At 44.2% G+C, this 17,904-nt stretch overlaps 1 protein-coding gene across 8 annotated transcripts in view; it reads left to right on the top strand.

The window, feature by feature from the left end:
• The first annotated feature begins 11,106 nt into the window (after positions 1–11,106).
• The window catches only part of MCF2 (MCF.2 cell line derived transforming sequence), a 103,704-nt gene continuing 96,906 nt past the window's right edge, over positions 11,107–17,904 (top strand). For 4 of the 8 annotated variants that reach the window (XM_058536860.1, XM_058536863.1, XM_058536859.1 and 1 more), the window contains exon 1: positions 11,557–11,891. In XM_058536860.1, the coding sequence (XP_058392843.1) occupies positions 11,630–11,891 (262 nt within the window). In that variant the 5' untranslated portion in view covers positions 11,557–11,629. Of the gene's footprint in view, positions 11,125–11,332; positions 11,400–11,555; positions 11,892–17,904 lie in introns of those variants that run through there. The other 4 variants (XM_058536858.1, XM_058536866.1, XM_058536861.1 and 1 more) reach the window with 3 other exon arrangements.

The raw sequence follows: 17,904 nt of genomic DNA, 5'->3' as shown, positions 1-17,904 counted from the left end.
TAAAAGTGTATCCATACATATGGGAAATGATAACCTGCTTCAGTTTTCTCTACCAGTTCTTTGTCTACTCTTCAGGTGTCTCCTAAAAATAATTAGGGATGAAAGCCAGGTGGGAATTTCCCAATTGTGGATGAGGACATCACCAGTAGTAAAGCTGAGATTACTGAGTGTAATAGATCCGGTCAGCTGGCTCTTTGCAGCTGGGCTTCATGGGATAGCTGCCGCTTGGTGGGGTCCCTATGGAATCCAAGGGTCTCAGACTCTGAGCTTTAGAGTGATTAGGACATGAGAAACTGCCTGATGTTACCTGAACTTACACAGATTGGCTTCTAAATTTGGACACTGTATTATTCATTTTCAGTGGGGAAAAGACCTTTCCACTATTTGTGTCCAGTTTGTTTTAAGCACATTTTTCCAGAACCAAAATGCCGGGAAACTGCTTTGGTCCCCAGAAGGTGGCTGGGATAGACTTGGAGAGCAAAGAGAAATAGAAGGTCTTGAGGACAATCTTCTAAAAGAATATGGTAACATTTCTCACTTTTTTTTTTGAGCAGAGTGTCCAGTGAGGCAGAACTTTATATTTTATTCTTGCTCTGTAGTATTGATTTGTGGAGGTAGAAAGTTTCTGATGAAGGAGTGGGCACATTTATGTAAGGATCCTGGAGGTCTTCTAAGAATGAAGGGTTGGAGACTCCCATTCTTCTTTCTCTAATATGCAAAGTTCTTAAAGCCTGTTTGGGTGGACCAAAAAGGCTCCAAGGGAGGTTTACTGAATTTGGCTAGAAAGAGGTAGAAATAGATGGAAGCAGCTCCCTCTCAGAGCCCTCTGTTCTTCTCCCATCTGAGCTGCACATCTTTCTTTCTAGAATTTCCTTTGTCTGCATTTCTGGATTGGATCAATATTTCCTAGATTCCTTGTCTTCCTCGTTATTGATTTACATCTTCATTTTGGGGGAATACATTCTCTAGTAACTTCCTAAAAAGGGTTTATGGGTGATAAGCTTTTTAAATATTATTATTTGCATGTCTGAAAATGTCTTTAGTCTACCTTTATATTTGTTTAAGAATTTGACTCAGTAAAGAATTCTAAATTGAAAAATATTTTCCATGTATTTTTCCATTAATTTCTAGAATCCAGTATTGCTACTGAGAAGTTCAATGCCATTTTGATTCTTATTCTTTTTTTTTTTTCTGAGGAAGATTCACCCTGAACTAACATCTGTTGCCAATCTTCCTCTAGTTTGTATGTGGGACACCGCCACAGGATGGCCTCAAGTGGTGTAGGACCCGAACCCAGGCCGCTGAAGCGGAGCATGCCAAACATAACCACTAGGCCACCGGGGCTGGCCCCCCTCATTTTGTCTTTGATGGGCCCTTTTAATACAAGTATTCATGTTCTTCAGTTCTAGAAAATCTTTCTTCCACTTCTATTATTTCTTTGAAATGCTTCTCCCCATTTTCTCTGTTCTTTCTTCAGCTCCTGTGGCATATTGCGCCTCTTGAATTGATTCTCCATGTCTCTTTTCTCTCACTCAACAGTGTCAGACAATCCCACTATATTTTCCTAGAAACCCAGTTTTCTACGCTAAAGTGATTATTTCACTCTTCCCTTCTTTCCTCAAAGTTCCTACGCTCACTCCTCTCCCTCCTCCTCCTCACTATCATCTGATGACTTCAGAAAGAAAATAGATACGGGCGGCTTATTAAGGTGTGTTACTGAGATTAACACTTGCAGGAGAATAGGGAGGAGAAGGAAGATTGGGCAGAGGAAGAAGTCAAACTGTCAAGTATCCTCTACAGAAGGCTATCCAACCCTAGGAAGTTCGGAGGATGGGATAATATGTCAGAGTGCTCCCTATGTGGGGCAAGGGAGCTGGACCTTGATACCTTGTGTTATTTAGTCATTGACTATGTGTTGCCCTTGGTAGGGGCCGTGACCTTGGGTTGGATGGCTCTTTTCAGCTGAGGCAATTCCTGCAGGGGGCTGACAGCTGAAGACTTTTATCTGGCAGCATTTTCAACAGATGGAAGAATAAATCCTTCACTCCTGAAGGGGGATCTGAATGGCACATCACAGCTTCTAACACATCAGCCTACCTGCACCTGTCGGTGCTGTACTGGAACCGGCTCAAACCAGCCTGTAAGAGCCGATTCTGTGCCTCTCTTCCCAACTTAGCATTCGGTGACATCGACTTGGTAGCTTTAAATTGGCCCTTCCATAACATTTTTAAAATTTTGCCAATTATTTTCATCTCTAAGAGCTCTCTTTCTTGTTCTCTGATCATTCCCTTTCCATAGTATCCCATTACAGTTTATGGATTATAATAATGACTTGAATCTTTCAGTGTATAAACAATTACTGTTGTTTTTAAAGTTCTCTGTTCCCTGAATTATGTCTGTTAATTCTACAGATTTTTTTCACTTACCTATCCATCCATATATCAACTCTTCAAATAAAGGACCAGGCACTGTTTTAGGTGACAGTGATACAACAGTGAGCAAGACACAAAACGTCCCTGTCCTGGAACTTCCGTGCTATGTCAGACAATAAACTAATACATGTGGAAATATATAACAGAATTTAAGGAAGTTGTCTTTGTTCTGAATGAAAAAAAATCAGTGCAATAGATAGAGCATGTGGGGATGTCTGTTTTAAATAGAGTGGTTTGGGAAAGTGTCTCTTGAGCAGAGACCCGAATACAGTGTGGGAGCAGGCCAGGTAAACCATTGCAGTGTGAGGTAGCCCCAGGGCTCCTGGGCTCTGAGAAGAGAACAAGCATACCATGTCACAGCAACAGCAAGAAGGCTAGTGTGGCTGCAGCAATGTGCACCAGGAGGCAGAGTGGTAGGAGATGAGGGGGTGGGGGGGTGGGGGGGTGAGGGGAGGGCAGATCATTTTCACTTTTTATCTTGGTCTCTCTTTGCATTTGGTGACTTGTATCAGTCAGGGTTCTACCAGAGAAACACAACCAGTAGGATGTACACACACACACACACACACACACACACACACACACGTATCTTTCTATAGACAGAGAGAGAGACAGACAGATTTATTTCAAGGAATTGGCGTACATCAATGACGGGGGCTATCTAGGCAGGTTTAAAATCAACAGGGTAGGCCTGCAGGCTGGAAACTGACAGGCACTAATGCTACAAACTGGAGGCAGATTTTCTTCTTCCTCAGGGACACCATCGTTTTGCTGTTAAAGCCTTTCACTGGGTTGAATAAGGCTATCCAGGTTTTCAAGGACAATTTACTTTGCTTAAAGTGAACTGATTATAGATGTTAACCACATCTGCAAAATACCCTACAGCAACACCCAGATTAGTGTTTGATTGAATAACTATAGCCTGGACAAGTTGACAAATAGAAGTGACCAGCAGAGTAATTTACCTCAAATATTTAGAGATCCCTGTCAACCTGTTCACATTAAAAAATGAGGCCCAGGGGCCAGCCCAGTGGCGTAGCCGTTAAGTGTGCCGATGCTCTGCTGCTCGTGGCCTGGATTCGGATCCCGACACGCACCATCGCACTGCTTCTCTGGCCATGCTGATGCAGCGTCCCACATACAGCAACTAGAAGGATGTGCAACTATGACATACAACTATCTACTGGGGCTTTGGGGAAAAAAAGGAGGAGGATTGGCAATAGATGTTAGCTCAGGGCCAGTCTTCCTCAGCAAAAAGAGGAGGATTAGCATGGATGTTAGCTCAGGGCTGATCCTTCTCACACAAAATAAAAACAACAACAACAACAACAAAAATTACAGTTGGGAAGTAATGATTCCAAATTTCTAGTCCTGACTCAAATTTTGTCCCAAGTAGTTATCATTTATGTTGCCAATGTATTCTCACAGTCTAAGAAAGTAACCAAAGCATTTCATAAAAAGACTGCCAACATTTACAGGAACAGTTGTTTGCTCCACTACAAGTATAATTGCATTAGAAATATTCTTAAAGCATTTAAAAAGCATTTGGTTTATTTGTCAATTATACTTCAAAGCTGAAAAAAAAATAAATAAAAAGCATTTGGCCATCAGAACAGAGCAAAGTTTGAAGCAGTCACTTTGTTTAACTAACAACAGAAATTAAAATATTTGCCTCTGAAACAATGTTTTCCTTGGAAAGCAAAGTTTTGGCTTTTAAAATGACAACACATGAAAAAATTTAAATGATAAATGAAAATAAGATTTCTGTGGAATTTCCTGAGAAGGGGTAAACTCTAAGTCAGTGTCAGGGCCTGGGCTCAGATTAATTAGTTCATTAATCTCTTTGAGTTTACTTAGCCCAGTGTATCAAGGAGGCTCCTCTGTATTTAACATGCTTTTCTGACTCTATACATACATCTAGAAGGTTCCAGGATGCCAATCCAGAAAAAAGTAAAATTATATGTTGCATTAATCATAATGCATTAGTTGGAGTTCTTTTGGTTGCAAATGAAAGAAACTCAACTGCAAACAACTTTAAACACAAAAGAAAATGTATTGATTTACATAACTGAAAAATCCAGGCATAGATGGATCCAGATGTTCAAATACCTACTTTCATTGCATTGGGTTCATTCTCAGGCAGGCTCTCTTTGCAGCCTCAGGTTTACCACACCCTTATCACTAACAATCCCAGCAAAGACTTATTCTCCCTTTCACTGCTTCCAGAAAGCCCTGGGATTCTGTCTCATTGCTTGAAACCTATTACAGTGGCCAAGGGGACGGAATACACTGATTTACTAGGCCTGGGTCACCATCCCACCCTGGAGCAGAGGTTACTGGCAATCTTGTCTGCACGGATTTAGAGTGGGGCAGGGAAGATTCTCCATAGGAATATTGAAGTATATAGATGCTATGCAGGCAAAAACGACAGATACCCCCTACATACATGGCAAAGAACCTAGCGCAGTGTGAAACTCGACACAGCCCCTTATATACTATAATCATATTTAATCTCTACAAATTGTGAGGTTGCTATTATTCCTATTCTACAAGTGAGTTTTTACTTGGTAATCCTCTCACATGTCAATAGACCTCCTGAATTCTGCAGAACCTCTCAAAATCAAAGGTAATAAGTAACAAATAAGGATACCTTTTACTTTTATTGTCCCCTTCCACTTTCAGCATTTCAGAGATTCTGGCTTCTCAAAACCTTTGCCTAATTTACTATAATAAAATAATGTCCCTTGTTACTAAAATTCCCTCTGTTCTACCTAGGAGAGACGAGATTTATGGACTCAGGCAAATGGGATGAAACTTTAACATATCACTGTTACTAGAGAGAGGAATTTGTTATAAGGCTAGTTCCTCCTTAGAATTCATCCAAGGATAATGATGAAATCCCAAGGACCTTATTTCCAAAGATGTTAGTTTCATTGTAAGGCCCGTGGCAAGGACCCCAAAGACTGCACTGTAGAGCAACTCAATGTAGACGGATCTGGATGTGCTATGCAAATTGGGGAAGACTGAGTCATAGCTATGCATTTTCTTCTTCAGCCCTGAGAAACCCTGAGGTTGGTGTTCTTTAGAATAAAGGTCCACAGTAAAATTAGACTGTTCATCTATTATTCCTTTATTCACCCATTTGATTAACCCATATTTCGAGTGCCTACTACATGCCAGGCCCTGGAAGACAGTGCTTAATAAGATATGCCTCGTGTCCTCAAGGACCTCAGAACCTATCTAGATGACAAATCTGCAAGCAATTACAACACGATGAAAATCAGTATGCAGGAGACAGGACAAAGAGACATGAGAGGAGGTGTCTAGCTTAGGGAATGTGGCAAAGCTTCACAGAGGAGGTAATCATTTTTAATGACTGCATAATTAACCGTACTATGGAGGACATAGAAGGAGCTCATGTAAGCCCAGTTTTCTCTCTCCTCTCTCTCCCTCTCTCATCTATTTTCCTGTATATCTGTCTGCCTATTTATCTATCTATCTATCAGTCAATCAATCATCTATCTATCCATCTATCCACTCAACGTTTCTTCCAACATTTTTTTTTCCTGAGGAATATTGGCCCTGAGCTAACATCTGTGCCAATCTTCCTCTATTTTGTTTGTGGGTTGCGGCCATAGCATGGCCACCCACAAGTGGTGTGGGTCCGTGCCCAGGAACCAAACCTGGGCTGCCAAAGCAGAGCATGCCAAACATAACCACTAGGCTATGGGGCTGGCCCCTCCAACATTTTTTTCAATGCTTATAGATGGCATGTAGTTGAGATTATACTGCATAGTCATCTTACATACAGATAATCCAATCAACAAAAGATCATGAACTTTTTTTCATCTTCTTACAAATTCTTCAAGGATGTAATTTTTTTAAAAAAATTAGAATTTCTATTTTAAGATAATCGTGGATTTATAAGTAGTTGTAAGAAATACTACAGAGCGATTTCATACACCCTTCACCCAATTTCCCGCAATGGCAACAGCTTGCAAAACTAGAGTACAGTATCAGAACTAGTATATTGACATTGATGCAATCAAGAAACAGAATAGTTCCGTCATCACAAGGGAAAGTCATTTTTAATAACTGCTTATCAATCCATTTTATGGATGTATCATAATTTATTAATCCTGCTGTTGTTTGACATGTAGGTTGCTTCCAATTTGGGACTATAATAAATAATGCTATAGAGAACATCCTTGTATATAAATCTTTGCCAAACTCTCTGATTATTTCTGTAGGGAAAATTCCTCGAAGGAGATTTGCTGAGTCAAACGATATGTACATTTTAAGGTTCTCAATACTGACTGCCAAGTTGCTTTCCAGAAAGGTTGTACCAACTTATACTCCTGCAGTGCATGGAATTGCTTGGCTCACCACATTAACCAACGTGGAGTATTAAAATAAAAGTCTTTGCCAATTTTGTGGGTGAAAAATTATATCTTTGGATTCTTTTGGTTTACTTTTATAATTATTGAAGGTAAACAGTTATATATATACATATGTATGTATATGTATATACTAGATTTTTAAAAATTTTTTCTCCTGAGAGTAATCTGTTCCTATCTTTTGACCATTTCCATTGCATTTTCTTATTAATTGATAAATACTTTTTACATGTTAAAGATACTATTTTTCAACAGCTTTATTGAGATAAAATTAAAATACTGTACATTTTAGCCATGTCAGCTATAGCATTCAACGACTTTTAGTATATTCACAGAGTTGATCATCCATCAGCACAATCAATTTTATTTTATTATTATTTTTTTTGTGTGAGGAAGATCAGCCCTGAGCTAACATCCATGCCAATCCTCCTCTTTTTTTGCTGAGGAAGACTGGCCCTGGGCTAATGTCCATGCCCATCTTCCTCCACTTTATGTGGGATGCCGCCACAGCATGGCCTGACAAGCGGTGCCTCGGTGCACGCCCGGGATCCGAACCCGGGCCGCCAGCAGCGGAGCATGCACACTTAACCGCTACACCATGGGGCCAGCCCCCACAATCAATTTTAGAACATTTTATTACCCTAAAAAGGAACTCTAATCCCGTTAGCTGTTACCCCCAATCCCTCCATCCTCCCCATTCCCCGGCAACCACTATGCTACTTTCTGCCTCTATGTATTTGCCTATTCTGGACATTTCATATAAATGGGATTATAAAATATATGTTCTTTCGTGACTGGCTTCTTTCACTTAAGCATGTTGCTTTCAAGGTTCATCCATGTTGTAACATGTATCAGAATTTCATTCCTTTATAAAGCCAAATAATATTCCATTGTAGGGATATACCACATTTTGTTTATCCATTCATCTACTGATGGGCATTCAAGTTGTTTCAACCTTTTGGCTATTATTATTTTTTTTTTCATAATTTTATTTATTTATTTTTCCCCCAAAGCCCCAGCAGATAGTTGCATGTCATAGCTGCACATCTTTCCAGTCGCTGCACGTGGGACGCGGCCCCAGCATGGCCGGAGAAGCGGTGCACCGGCGCGCGCCCGGGATCCGAACCGGGGCCGCCAGCAGCGGAGCGCGCACACTCAACTGCCAAGCCACGGGGCCGGCCCTTGTCTATTATTAATAATGCTGCTGTGAACATTCATGTACAAGTCTCTGTGTCGACATGTTTTCATTCCTTTTGGGTAGATACCTGGGAGTGGAAATGTTGGGTTTATGTGGTAACTCTCTATTTAACTTTTTGAGGAAATGCCAGACTATTTTCCACAGTGGCTGCCGTATGTTATACTCCCATCAATGAGTGAGGGTTCCATTTTCTCTACATTCTTGCTAATGCCTGTCTTTTTGATTATAACCATTCTAGTGGATGTGAAGTGGTATCACATTTTGGTTTTGACTTGCATTTACCTGATGGCTAATGATGTTGAGCATCTTTCCACACACTTCTTGACTGTTTGTGCGTCTTCTTTGGAGCACTATCTATTTAAATCCTTTACCCATTTTTAAATTGGTTTGTCTTCTTATCTGAGTTGTAAGAGTTCTTTATATATTCTGGACACTAGACTCTTGTCAGATATATAATTAGTTTCCAAACATTTTCTCCCATTCTGTGAGTTGTCTTTTAATTTTCCTGATAGTGTCCTTTGAGGCACAATTTTTAAAAATTTTGTATGATATCCAGTTTATCGAGTTTTTCTTTTGTTGCCTGTGCTTTTGGTGTTATACCTAGGAAACCATTGCTTAATTCAAGGTCATGAAGATTTATGCCTCTGTTTTCTTGTAATAGTTTTATAATTTTAACTCTTACATTTACATCATTGATCCACTTTGAGTAATTTTTGCATATGAGGTAAGGTAAGAGTCCCATTTCATTCTTTTGCATATGGATATCCAGTTGGCCCAGTACCATATGTTGAAAAGAATATTCTTTCTCCATTAATTATCTTGGCACTCTGGTCAAAAAATAATTAACTGTAGATGTAAGGGTTTGTTTCTGGACTGTCAATTATATTCCATTGATCTCTAAGTCTATTCTTATGTCAGTATCACATTGTTTTGATTATTGCAGCTTTGTAGCAAGTTTTGATATCAAGAAGTGTAAGTTCTCCAACTTTGTTTTTTTCAAGATTGTTTTGGCTATTCTGGGTCCCTCGAAGGATATTATTATTATTTTTTTTTGTGAGGAAGATCAGCCCTGTGCTAACATCTGCCAATCCTTCTCTCTCTCTCTTTTTTTTTTTTTGCTGCGGAAGACTGGCCCTGGGCTAACATCTGTGCCCATCTTCCTTCACTTTATATGAGATGCCGCCACAGCATGGCTTGCCAAGCCGTGCGCTGGTGCGTGCCGGGGATCTGAACCGGCGAACCCCGGGGTGCCACAGCAGAGCTCTCGCACTTAACTTCTTGCGCCACCAAGCCCGCCCAAGGATATTAGTTTTTGATCACTATATTTCTTCACAAATGACTTCCTATTTGTGGTTTGACTTTATGAGTTTTAATTATACAGTTTTAAAATTTTGTCAGTTTATTGATCTTTTTCTTTTTGATTTTTCTATTGCTTTTATATTTAGAAAATTCTTTTTCAATGTTAATTTTCTAATGGCTTTCTGAACCTAAACTCATTTTATCTACTTATTTCCTTGTTTATTTAAAAAGAGTTACAAAAAAAATTACCCATTGTAAAAAATTTCACAAAATTACTAATAAACAAAAAGTGAGAGCTCCCCCATAGCCAAGTGGGGGATTTCACTCTCCGGAGATCATCACTGAGCAGTTTGCACCCTTCCCAACCATTTTCTATGCATATACATATGTATAGTGTTTACAAGTAGGATCAGACTATAAATATTGTTTTGCATCTTACTTTTTTCACTTGACCATACAGCAGGGCATCTTTCCATATGTGGATCAATTGCATACTTTTTTTATTATGCTAAGTAAAGTAAAGCCCATGATTATAAAAATATCCTCCTAAATAGTCATATAGTACTTTTATAGACTGCTATTCTTATTTTTACCTTAAAATGAAGTTGGTAAATTAAAATAAAACAAAGTTGTAAAAGAACGACAACTGTAGCATCGCTGGAATTCTTAACGTCTTGTGGACAACAGAGGGGACAGTTATAAGCCATTGCTCCCCTCCCCTCCGCACATATTCAAGAGAGGGGCTGGCAAACATTCTGCCTGTTGACATGACACATCCAGACAGAGCTTAAACTGGCTAGAGGAAGAGGAGTGAGTGTGTGTGTGTGTGTTTTCCTCCCCTACTCACTCTTGCCTTTTGTACCTGCCTGCACCCATTCTCCTCAGGTGTGAATCAGTGATTCTCCATAGAATGGTTAAAAGATCCACTTGGAATGATTGGCCTATATAACATCAGACCACTCTCCTGACAAACAATTTTGAAAAGGATAAGGATTAAGAAAGAACTGGCACTTGCAATTCCCATAAAGACTTCTAGCACTGGAGCAAAATTGGGGTGAATCCCCATGGCACTGACTTGGTTTCAGACTTGCACAGCTTTTATGCTGACATCCCCTGGCCTCTCTTCAGCTGCCTGCAGCTTCCTGGGCAGGGCTCCCGCAGGCCCTGCTCTGCTCCTTTCTTTCCAGGCACTGCAGAGCCCCTTCTGTATTCGGACCCATCCCTGGGGGATTTGGGGAAAAGAGCTCCAGCCCCTTTCCTTTCCCACTTGGCGTCTTTAAAGGGTCGCCTCCTCTTGCCTTTCTGTTTTCCTGCGCCCTCTATATTCTTGTGCCTTCTCTAAGATGTGTCGAGTTTCCCAAGCCCCAGAGGGATGGCAGCCCAGGTGTCTATACAGGCTGCTTCCTAGGACCCCAGCGTTTGAGAATCAGAGATCTGGAGGGCAGGGGGCTTAGCATCCGCAAGAGATTGGAGAGGGAGAGATCGGAGAGGGAGAGAGAGAGAGAGAGGGGGGAGGGAGTGAGGGAGAGAGAGAGAGGGAGGGAGACAGAGAGGAGAGAGGGAGAGAGAAAGTGTGTGTGTGTGTGTGCGTGCGTGTGTGTGTGTGTGCATGTGTGCTTGGGTTGGGGGTGGGGAGGGCATATTGTGGCTTCAGCACAGATCCTTTCAGTCTCTCCAGGGCTAGTCTCCTCTTGGCGCCGGCGAGGACAGCAGTCCCGGCAGGGCCACCTGCATGTGCCCCCACTGAGCAACTCCCCCGCGCGGCGAATCTTTGCCTTGGCCATTGCGGTCCGGGATGGTAAGGAACCGCCAAGACTTGCAAGAGTTGCCATGGGAGTGCGAGGCCGGGCCGTCTCCTCCCACCACGTGTGCTCGCCTAGCCCGGCCTTCCCTCTCCTGACAATGGGCGTCCCTGCAGGGGTTCTCCCTTTGGGCTACTTGAGTCCCTCCTCCACATCCCCCGCCTCCTCCCATCCTCCAGGAAGCTAAGCGGGGGCGTGTGTGCGCACCCTGGAGGAGTTGTCCTCGCGGCGGCTGTGGCCAGAAGCACTCCACCGGAGCCCCAAACTCCGAGCAAGTTCCCGGGCTCCGGGCGCGCCGCGCTCTCTGGCCTCCGGCGCCTCCGTTCCCCGCAGCGGGCTCGGGCGGGCGGGCGGGCGGGCCGGGGCGGCGGCGCGGCTGGGCCGAGCGGGGCCGGCGGCAGCACCCCTCCGGCGGTGCCTGGACGCGTAGGGGCGGGCGCGGGGCGGAGTCCGGCGGCGGCCGGCCGGGGTGGTGGTCCCAGCCCCGGCTCGCGCGTGAGGATGGCGACGGCAGGCTCCCGGCCCCACCTGGGCTCGCCCACGCTGGCGGCCCGGCACGTGCCCCAGGCCGCGGTGCCGCAGACCCCCGTGCTGTGCGGCAGAACCCCGGGCCTGCCCCAGGACCGGGACGGCTGCTCGTTCGTGCCGATCGCCCATGCTATCCCTCTGCAGGTGGACATGGCCATGGCCCTGCAGCGCGTGAGGATTTCCGAGAAGTACGGCAAGAGCTACCTCTGCCTCCTGCAAGCGGTCTTCGTCGCAGGTAAGGTCCCTCGCGCACGCCGCCCGGCGGCCTCCGGCTCCCGCCTGGTTCGCTCTCTCCTCTCCTCACCCGCTCCCTCCCCGGCCGCCCGGGCCGGTGGGCACACTTTGTCCTCCCTCACACCCCGCACACGCGCCCCCTTCCACACTGCAGTGGCGCTCCGGGCCGTTGTTCCTCTGGGCGGCTGCCGCGCTGCGGGCGTGCGCCCCTCGGCTCCGTTCGGACGCGGCAGGCGGACCGTGAGAAAGTCCGGGAGGCCGTGTGAGGATGTCTCCACCGTTGGTGGTTCAGGTCCCCGATCCACTCCTCACCCGCTTCTCTGTGTCATCGGAGAGGTGGGGATAGACGATTTCTTCCAACTCCGCATCCCGCAGACCAGAAGCCAGCCTCCCCGAGGGTACAGCCTTCCCTTGTAATATTCCCTGAATGCTGGAAAAACGAGGGGGCTTTAGAGTAACACGTGTGGGGGAAACCAAGTACCACAAGGCGCTCGAATTCTGAGGCCGGCGGCACCGCAGTTGCAGGAGGACTTGTGGAGAAACAGTGCCGCCGCCAGACGAGTGCATCTTTCCAGCTTGGTCCACAAGCTTCCAGCCTCCTGGAGTCCTCACTACAAAGCTGAAGTTTTTGTTTGACTGACGGGACAAACAAACAAACAAAGCCAACAAACTCTCAAAACCTTTACTTCTGCCGCGGTTTGGGTAAGGAGTGTGAGTGGTGTAACATGGGCTTGGTCACTTGCCGGCCATGATGCACACGCGTTTACCCAGCCGGAGATGCCAAGCTTTGGGGTTGGTACAGCTGGAAAGGTGCAGCAGGCTCTGGGGCTGCGAGGAGATAGGTTCCTGGGGGACTGTGTAGACTGGGGTGCAGGAGCAACCCTGAGAACAGAGTGCAACCCCGGGACCTTAAGTTGAGCCAGGGCTGTTCAGACAGGCACTGCGATTGATGGACATGTGTTCCTCGGCTCCCATTGTAGTTTTGTTTTAGCAGGTGTTAAGCCTTGTAACGGGAATTTGGCATCCAAAAAGTAGACTTGGTGACACTTTTCCGCAAATCAGGTAGCCACAACACACGTTCCAAATACCCCTCCTTCAGGGCTATCCACAAATCGGAAGGCGGCCATGCAAACCCCTTTAGTTAGACCAGAGTGAGTAAGTCAAGGCTGCCGTCCATGCAGTCCATGCATTTTCATCACGTAGAGCTCGTTGGTCTTGCCTGCTTTGTTTTTGAGGTGGTCAGTATTTTCCGAATGTAATAAATCATTAAGGGCAGTGTGGTGATGGAGCACCAACTCCTTCAGGTCTTCAGTGATTGAAATGGTTTTTGGACGCTACAAAAGAATCTCCTCGAAACCTGTACAGCTCAGTGGCAAGTGGAAAGTACTTTGTGTCTTGTGCTCATTTACCCCCTGCATCTTCCGGAGAGTTTAAAAAATCTCCATAGGAGAAATGGATGCTTTAGCACAAAAATTAAATTAGCTATGCTGTGAAATATGTCGACATTTCTACAGCCGGTGATTTCTCTGATTTCTATAGTCGTGTGATGTTTCATCTTTCTGTACCTTTGAAGGCTACCACATGCTGTCAGGCCCGAGTCGCCTCGGCATTATGACGCACCACAGTACCTAAATGACACCAGTTGCTGTGCTGTGTTTTTCACGGGCTTGCAGTACTTTTCTGCCTTTCGGCATTTTCATCAGTAACGTCTACCTTCTTATGGACCGCCAGAGTGTCCTGGAAGTGGTCTGTACCTATGCTGTTAGAACACACACTGTAGTATGTTAATTTTACGTGTGAAAAGGATTTCATATATTTTACAAATATTCATATATTTAAAACATTTGTTTACAAAGCCTTTCATTGTGGTACACAACTTTCTGGAAGACCATTTTAGTAATGACCATTTATAGCCTGCTCACTACCAGGAACATGCTACGGTGTGAGAAGCTAATACACATGCTCATGCAGGATCTGCTGTGATGCACCACAGAGGGAATGATTGACTCTACTTAGGGAAGACTGCAGGGAGAGGGTGATGGGTGATGCGTGAAGTGACTCTTCAGGGATGCCTACAAATTTCTGGGTGGACTGGGGATGGGGATGAAGTGTGATAGGGATAGGTAGGGAGACGGGTATTTCTAGGCAAAGGAAGTAAGATGTGCAAAAACAAGCAGAAAGGGGACAGCATAGTAGGTTTGAGGAATTGTTGGTTTTTGTAAAATGATTGGAGTGTAAAGTGTGGAAAATACAGGAGAGAGATAAATTTGGAGAAGTAGGCAGGGGCTGGATCAGGCAGAGCCTTGTGAGGCATATTAAAGGGCTTTACTTTATTTGTAGGGCAATGGGGAGCCATTGGAGTGTTGTAAGTAGGGGGAGGGACCAAGGCTGCTGCATATGGTCGTATAGGTTGTGCACTACAAAACGCTGAGGGGCTCCATTCACACAGATGGTTCCGCGAATGATGCCCCTGCCAGGGTTGTACAGCGCACAATGTGCACAGTGGTCCACAGAGGCCGTGCATGGTGGGACTTCTTGATTTTACAGATGTTACTCTGGCGGTTGAGTGGGGGAGACAGTGTGTGGAGTATGCAGCAGAGAGGAAGAAGACTGGAAGTGGGCGGCCAGTTAGAAAGCAGTTGTAGAAAGCTGGGCAAGAGTGGATGAAGGTACGGATTGAGTCAGTTCGGGGAACGGGGAGAAGAACTGAGAGGGTAGAATTGATTTGACTCGGTGACTAGTTGTGAGGTTTGAGGGACAGGGAAGGAGACTAGGTTAATTCCAGGTTTCTAGTAAGTGTGACTGGGTGGGGAGAGATGTCATTAACACATCTCTCCCCACCCAGAGGAAGAGCAAATTTGGGGTTCAATTTTGGGTATGTGGTTTCTGTGGAACAGTCCGGGAGAGTTGACCAGTAGGCCTGGAGCTGGGAAGAAGCAAATCTTATTTCTTACTCTCATCTGTGATGTCCATTAAACAACTCTTAGCACTGAAGTTCTTTCATTAAATCTACTTATATGGGTTATCTTGATAACTCAGAAAGTCTAACATGTAATTAGCCACATTTATTATAAAATTATCTTCTGAACTTGCCCGTAAATAAAGGTTATTTTTCTCCCTTCACACTTTCCGTACCTGATGATGGGGAAAAAAAGAAGGAAAAAAGAAAGAAATGTTTTGCATTCCTTGCAGGACAAAAGAATGCAAACTACACTGATCTAAGGTAACCTCAGATAACTCAAACAAGTAGTTGTGAAAGCCTGTTTACTGCAAATTTTATTTTGTCAGAGTTTAGCTCAAGAAGATGTGTAAATCACAAACAAAGTTAATTACTCAATGTACATTGCAGTCTGGTATAAACATGTGTTCCAATGATGATGGGTCATTTACCGGGCAACACCGTACTCCAAGTTGTTCCACGTAACTGATTTTTCTGGGTAACTGAGGTTCAGCACTTTTAGTGCTTGATTTCCCCCCTCCAAATCTCTAACCATTTTGGATGGAAAGCTTTTCAAAAAGATTATTTACTTTCCTGATTTCTGAACCTGGAAATAATTGTAAGAAATTGCATCCTTTCTTGATGACTCAAGATTATCCTTATAATAGCATTAGTTATTTTAATGTGCTGTATATAGTGTTGCCTCAAGGGCTCCTGACTGTGGAGGGCTGTTTGTCCCTACGTGAAATTGGGCACAGATTGTTCTGCCTCTTAATTTGTAATGCCTGTTTTTCTAATCTTTCCATGGATCCCCTCTCTGTTAGCTGTCATCTCTTGCTGCTGTTATTTTAACTGTTTCTACCAACAAGCACTTACTGCCTAGTCCTCGACGTGTCCTCTCCTCCATTGCTCTTTCTGATGTGTTGTTGTCAGCTAGGAAACGAGATAACCAAACTTGTCAGAATTGTCTGTAAACTATGAGTAAATAGACTATGAGTAGGGCTCTGGGGAGTCTAATTCTAATAATGTAGGTGAACTTTAGTACATGGACTCGGTGATGTCTATTCTGATGGCATAAAAGCTTTTTTTTCCTTTTTTTTCTAGTTCTTAGTTGTGTTCTGGAGGGTTGATGCTGTTAAATAACTCATCAGTAAAACCTGTGTTCTCTTATAAATGGAGGTATTACAATATGTGAACTTGTAATATTTTACTTTCTTGTAAAACAAACAAACAAGTAAGTGTGTTCAAAATCTATCAGAAAATCAAGACACGTTTTATTCGTTGCATTTCTTGGGCATGCTTGTAAGTGCTTGGCACTAGGAGGGACTTCAGTCTTAGAAGGTGCTCCCAAGTATTGGAAGTAAATGTCCCTGTACAGTATCTTCTCAAGCAAGCAACCTCTGAAGGCTCAGTAAAAAACCTGCACCTCACCTGCCCCAGGGCAGATGCAGAGGTCAACCCATGAGGGGAGATGCCTCCCATCTGAGCGCTGACAAAGTGGGTTTCCCTTTCTATTGCTGCCAAGGTCTTGTCCTGGAGGCAGTTAGCTCCTGGCAAGAGGCCAGTGTCATAGCACTTCCTCCCATTTATTTTTCACCCAAGCCCTCCCTTCATTGTATATGTATGACAAATGTCAGGATCTGACTGACTTCTTGTTACTTTCAGCGCTAGGAAGGTGACATTGAGCAAAGACCTAAAGGAGGTGAGGAAATCATCAGGGGTATCAGAGGGAGAGTATTCCAGGCAGAGGGGACAGTCGATGTAAAGGCCCTAAGATGAGAGAGTACTGACAAGTTCAAGGGACAGGAAGGGGACCAGTGTGGCTGAAGCTTTGTGTCTGCATTCGTATTTATGTGTATGGTGTGTGTGTGACGAAACCAGAGAGGTAACGGGTCTGGATCATATAGAGCTTGGTAAAGACTTTAACTTTTACCCTGAGTCAGATGAGGAGCTAGCAGAAGGTTTTGAGCAAAGGAGGGACTTACTTTTTAACAGCATCTTATGTTTTAGCAGCATCTCTCTGGATGCTATTTGGAGAATAGGCTACAGGTAGGACAGAGGTAGAAGCAGGGAGACCAATTAGAATGTTATTAGGATTGATGATCGTGATGAACTGGAGAGGTAATAATGGAGGTGGTGAGCAGTGGTCAGATTCTGGATAAATTTTGAAGGTAGACCCAAAAGGATTTGCTAATGGTTTGTATATGGGGTATGAGAGAAAGAGAAGAGTCAGGGATGACTCTTAAGAATTTTGGCCTGTGCAAGTGGATGGCAGGAATTATCAGTGGAGATGGAGATGCCTGCAGGAGGAACAGGCTTGTGGGGGAAATCATGAGGATCAGAAGTTCAGTTTGGGACTTGTTAACTTTTTTTTTTTTTTTTTTTTGCTGGGGAAGATTAGCCATGAGCTAACATCTGTTGCCAAGCCTCCACTTTTTGCTAAGGAAGATTGGCCCTGGGCTAACATCCATGCCAAGCTTCCTCTACTTTATATGTGGGACGCCTGCCAAAGCATGGCTTGGTAAGGGGTACATAGGTCTGCGCCCCGTATCTGAACCTGCAAAGCCCTGGGCTGCCAAAGTGGAGTGTGCAAGCTTAACCACTGTGCCATCGTGCTGGCCCTGGGACCTGTTAACTTTGAGGTTCCTATTAGATATCCATGTGGAGATGTCAAGTAGGCAACTGGATATAGGAATATGGTGTTCAAGGAAGGGATCTCGGCTGCGGATATAAATTTGGGAGTCATCGGCCTTATAGGTGGTATGTAAAGCCTGGATGAGAGAGTATAGATAGAGATCAGCCAGAAGAGACAGTTGTTGGTGTGCCACCAGCGAAGACTTGTCGATGACCTATGGCTCTTCCCCAAAGCAACGCTTATTTGGGGAGGAAGGAAAGCACCAAATAGAAGCGAAGCAATGCTCAAAAAGACACATCATTTCTCTGGTTTGTTGTTCAAATGTTTATGCTGTCAGATTTGCTCACCGGTCACTTTGACTCATGTTCTTTGCTCCCAGTTTGGAACCAAGGTAATCTCTGCCCGGGGGTGAAGAAGAGGTCTATGTTTGAAACTCTCCAA

Source organism: Diceros bicornis, chromosome X (assembly GCF_020826845.1).
Source record: "Diceros bicornis minor isolate mBicDic1 chromosome X, mDicBic1.mat.cur, whole genome shotgun sequence".
Lineage (NCBI taxonomy): Eukaryota > Metazoa > Chordata > Mammalia > Perissodactyla > Rhinocerotidae > Diceros > Diceros bicornis.
Note: the sequence above shows the minus strand (reverse complement) of the source record. Positions and strands in the feature narration are given on the sequence as shown.